General features: G+C 38.3%; 1 protein-coding gene across 1 annotated transcript in view; it reads right to left on the reverse strand.

Annotated features, from left to right (window-relative positions):
- Positions 1-1,220: 1,220 nt before the first annotated feature.
- The window catches only part of LOC111868012 (proteasome subunit alpha type-7), a 21,334-nt gene continuing 17,329 nt past the window's right edge, over positions 1,221-5,225 (reverse strand). The window contains exons 5-6 of the mRNA XM_023858345.2: positions 3,782-3,964; positions 1,221-2,047 (exon numbers count right to left, since the gene is read on the reverse strand). Of these exons, the coding sequence (XP_023714113.1) occupies positions 1,958-2,047; positions 3,782-3,964 (273 nt within the window). The 3' untranslated portion in view covers positions 1,221-1,957. The remainder of the gene's footprint in view (positions 2,048-3,781; positions 3,965-5,225) is intronic.

The following is a 5,225-nucleotide window of genomic DNA, read 5'->3' on the forward strand; positions in this document are numbered from 1 at the left end:
TCACATATGTATCTGTAGTTAGTTAGTTATTAGAGAGGGTGGGTTTCCCCATGCACTGAGACCTGTATTGGTCCATTGTGCTTCCCTCTATGATTTCTACCAGTCTCTATATCCTACCGGTACTGGTGCTTACCATCAGTCCCGCCCAGCCAGCGAGACCGGCTCTACTAGCTGAGAGGTATCTATAATGCTTCCCCCATCTACCAGAGGTATTAGAGACTGCTGTTGGGCGGGAAACGTCCGTTAATTTGGCTCAGTGACCTCCTTTGGAGATATGAGGTTCTTTTACGTGCCGTAAAGCTACAACATGGGACCCACGGCTTAAAGTCCCTCCCGGAGGACTTGTTCCCTGAATTTTTCTGCCCTTAAAAATTCGACGACCTCCGCCGGGTATTTGAACCCGTGTACTACGAGTCATGAGGTGGGAACGTTACCTCTAGACTACGGAGGCCGCTTATGTATCTGTATGTCATCATGCTCTATGTTTGTGATTTTGAATATATGGGCTTAATGGAATATTGAGATAATGTCAGCACAGTACAGTAGACCTAAGCCCGTGTTCGGTAGAGGGCTCTAAAATATGCTGGGGTTCCACATTTATATAAATTATCTCACATATGCTTTTGGCACGGATATTATAAACTGTAGCAACAGAAAGCTGAGCAAGTTGTGTCCATTTCACGGTCACTGTGTTTCAACTGTTTGAATGCTGGGTGTTTGTAGCTAACATGGCCAAGACAGGCCACAGAAGCCTGGTTCTTCCTCCTCAACACTGTGGGGTCAAATGGCATTCACCCTTCAAGTAAGTTAAGGGTAAAGGTAAAGTTGTCCAAGCATTATGCCAGGAAGACATGGGGGATTGGATGTATAGCCCCACCATTCTTCACTTCGACACTAGATGGAGATGAGTGGTCAGCTTCACACCCCGGTCTCCTTTACCGTATCGGAAAAGCCCAAGATATCAATTGGATAGGAGGCGCCATTGGGACACACAACCAAAATTTTGTTCATTCCAAGACCATTAATGTGTTTGGAAATACGCTCTGTTCGACGAGAGGAGGGGTCAGTGTGTCTGACTAGGCACCACAACTGTCTTTGGGAGACAGGTTGAGAAGGCTAATGATGGATGGAACGCCATTAATGAACTCTGGTGTTATGGTACTGGAACTTCGGATTTTGCCATCATAGGGATGATTCACTATGCACCACGTTTCTATCCATTGTTATCTAAAGAGTTGTTTATTGTTGTAAGACCTTGCCAGATCATATTTTCATAGTACTGACTAATAAACTAGCAAAAAAGCCAATAAATGAACTAGGTTGAGAAAAATTCATGCTAAGTTTTCTAAATGGATTTTGTTTTACTTCATCACAAGCAGATCTAAGACAGCAACAATACAGCACTTACTAAGGGTTTTTACTGATGTTGCCTGCAATACCTAGGACATGAATAGGAAATTTTAAAGTACTGCACTGTGGTATGCTGGGAGCACAGCTACAATACAGCACTTACTAAGGGTTTTTACTGATGTTGCCTGCAATACCTAGGACATGAATAGGAAATTTTAAAGTACTGCACTGTGGTATGCTGGGAGCACCTACAACAGTTTTTGCTTGTGATCCTGAAAACGTTGGTTTCCTTAAAAGGTTTCATTTTGCTTAGTAATAATAAAGACATGATATGCAAATTAGTGGCATACTTGTCACACAAGAATCGTGTTTCTGAAATGTACTTTATAAAAGAGAACCCATTCCAAGTCACTGAACTTTAGTTGTGTTGAATTTGATACAAAAAATTCACAAAGATAAACATGTTCAAAATGGGGGACAATAAACACAATTACAGTAACAAAACCAATTTCTTGGATTGTAAAATGAAATAATATATTTTATTGTTAAAGACAGCTGCTGCTGACACACACTTGGTTGAGTTTATCACAAAACACGAACTGTATATTTATTTCTTTTGCTTCTTTTTCTCTGCTTCTTCTTCCTTTTCTTTCTCAATTTCAACCACATATTCCTCTATCTTTTCTGCATCTAACATCTGCAACAAAGATCAATAAAGAATAGATGGTCACTTTTGATACTCATAACTGTATTCAAGGCCTAATATGATACCCTTCTTAACTTAATTTTGATCTTTAACCCTTTGCATGCCATGAATTGACTACATCAGCTGAGGGTATTTGTGTTAAAAATGCTGCTCTCTAGAAGACTGGCTCATTGTTGATCAATTAGTATAGCACTTCTGTCAGCAGACTGCAATAAGTGACACACTGATGTCTAGAGGAAAGACTGGGCTTTCATATGATATATATATGCTTTTGTTTGAAGGTCATTTAAGGAAAATATTATGGGTTGTTCTGTGCAACTGTATTCACCTTACTCGTTTTAAAAACATCCTAAATATAGCTATGAGTTTGTGATGAAGGTACATTAATATATTTATTGTGGACATCATCCACTGTCTTTCTATTTAAATAAATAAATAAATAAAAAACAGGACAGTAGATAATGTCCAGAAACACAATAACCGTATCTTAAAGAGAAATCAAGCACAGTAATAAATTCAGATTACAAATGTAAGCGAGAAGATTACTGTCTTCTCTGATGTGATACCGTGCAGTCTGGCAGAAAGATACCAAGATATAGCAGGATCCTCCAAAAAGCTGGTACTTCTCTACCAGACTACATGGCATCATATCCCAGAAGATAGTAGTTTATAAACCAAGTATCTGATTCCAGAGAGAAAATACACCAACAGCAAAACCTGCCATTCAACCCTACTGTAAATCAGCTGAGCTGAAATCCTCACAAAGTATATCTCCATAGTCAACTTTAATATTTAAATTTCAAGGTTCTCAGTGTGGTGAATATTATAATTACATCTTCTGGATTGTGATACCATGTAATCTGGTTGAATGGTATCAATGTTTCAGAGAAAACTGCTGCTCCTATCTTCCTACCTTGAAGATGAAAGTAGCAGGCTCCTAGAAAATAATACCATTCTGCAATACTACATATCACAAACAGAAGACTATCTTCATATTAACCAATGTGAGAACCTCGAATATCAAATGTATTCTTCTTTAAACTTGATAAATTAATATTTATATTTAGTTGGCATATGAGATTCTAAAATTTTCAAGATAACACAGAAAATAAAGTTCAGTTTCATGCAGTATCAACAATGCCAGATTACAAATAGTATCAGAAAATGTGAAGTGGCCTCTGTAGTCTAGTGGTAACGTTCCCACCTCATGACTCAAGGTACACGGGTTCAAACCCGACAGAGGTCGTGGAATTTTTAAGGGCAAAAAAATTTAGGGAACAAGTCCTCCAGGAGGGACTTTAAGCCGTGGGTCCCATGTCGTAGATTTACGGCACGTAAAAGATCCTCATGTCTCTAGGAGACCTCTGAGCAAATTTAGGCAACATTTCCTGCCCAAGTAGTTTCCAGTGCCTCTGGTAGATGGGGGAAATATCAGGTACCGAGGGCCGACCTCGTTGGCTGAACAGGGCTGATAGCACGCACCAGTACCAGTAGGGTATGGCGACAGTAGAAATTAAAGGGGGACGCACAATAGACCATTAGTTGTGGTGCATGGGGAAACCCACCCCCTCCAATAATAATAAAAAATCAGAAAATGTAGTCAGTGATCTAGATTATGATTACAGTGAAAAAATGGGTCTAATAAAGATAATTCCCACATCCACTTTTTCAATTTATCTCAAACTGATAAAGTCAGTCTAGCACAGGTCGAACGTTTAGACATACCTGCATTGGTTCTCCACGTCGCATCACTGCTATCTCCAGATTTTTCCGCCCAGACTGCACTACTTCCAGCAATGCCCTTATGGCTAATTTCACCGTTCCTTTCTCTGAAGATACAAGTTCTTCAGTATAATATTTTTCTAAAAATTCTCTCACTGTCTTCGCACTGCGACCAGTTGCATTCGCCTGTAACAACACACCTTGGTAGAGAAACCCACAAGATGCTGCACTTATTGAACTGGAGCCCACCAAGTACCTGTCAAAGTCCCATATACTTTCCCCTTTAGTACTGGATGGCATTATAAGCTTTTGCAAATGAATTTAAAAATCAAGAGCTCACTATATGCTGAATTGCATTTTGATTAATTTTAGTCACAGTGTTGTGTACAACCATAGGTAAGAGAACCATACAGTGAATTGTAAGGTAACCTACAGGCTTTCCTCTTTAGCAGTACTTGTCCACAAAATATTATACATCAACTACCACATCTTTTAATATGTACATTAGATTCAAGTATAAGATTTTCTAGTTCTCCAGTCATTGGTAAATTGGTCTTTTCTTATATAAAATTTGTAATTCATACTCATATATATATATATATGAAATTACAAATTATATGCAGTCAAAACCTAACTAGAAATCACTTAAATTTAGTGAGAACTCTATATCTGTAGTGGGTGAAATAAAGAATGAACAGATCAATAAACTATTTCAAGACCTCCAATTTTATTACATGATTCAATTCCGTTTGATTCAATCAACTAATTCTATTTCTCTTGCAACATGGCACACAACACTTTTTGTTTGGAAACTAATACAATTCTACTATGGCTATTGGAGTTAAAAAAAAAAAAGAGACACACCAATGATACGACACAACATGCCAGGAAACACCTGGTAATGCAGTGAGATTATACAGTCGTATCCGAGGTCCTCATAGGAGCGACTATAAAGAGTGTAACAGCACTTAGTTTGACAAGGTCCACCGGTGCTTTGAAGTAACATATACCCTCAATCTTCAGAGTTGAAGCTGGTTCCATGCTTGTATTACTCTTTGATTCTGAAGACTGAGGCAATATGTTTCTCTGAAATGCTGGTGAATTTTAGCAAACTGCATGGCACAAAAGGAGGACACATCACAAGACACAGAAGAACGACTCCCATAGCAGAAGATTGATATAATATGCGAGTTTGAAATATGACGTATAAGATGATAAATCTTAACAAATTTTAATATATAAATATTATTATAGTACATGACGAATATACATTTTAAATCATTTTATAAACAACACATGATGGCGAGCAGTGCAGTAGTTTAACGTAAATAACACACTTGAGGATGGCACAGTGATGCCGAAACAGGTAGTGAAGTGACAAGTGAGATTGTGTACACTAGAAGACGGTCAATACATACACATCATGGACACGAATCAGTGAAACAGG

This window comes from Cryptotermes secundus, unplaced genomic scaffold, assembly GCF_002891405.2.
Source record: "Cryptotermes secundus unplaced genomic scaffold, Csec_1.0 scaffold508, whole genome shotgun sequence".
Lineage (NCBI taxonomy): Eukaryota > Metazoa > Arthropoda > Insecta > Blattodea > Kalotermitidae > Cryptotermes > Cryptotermes secundus.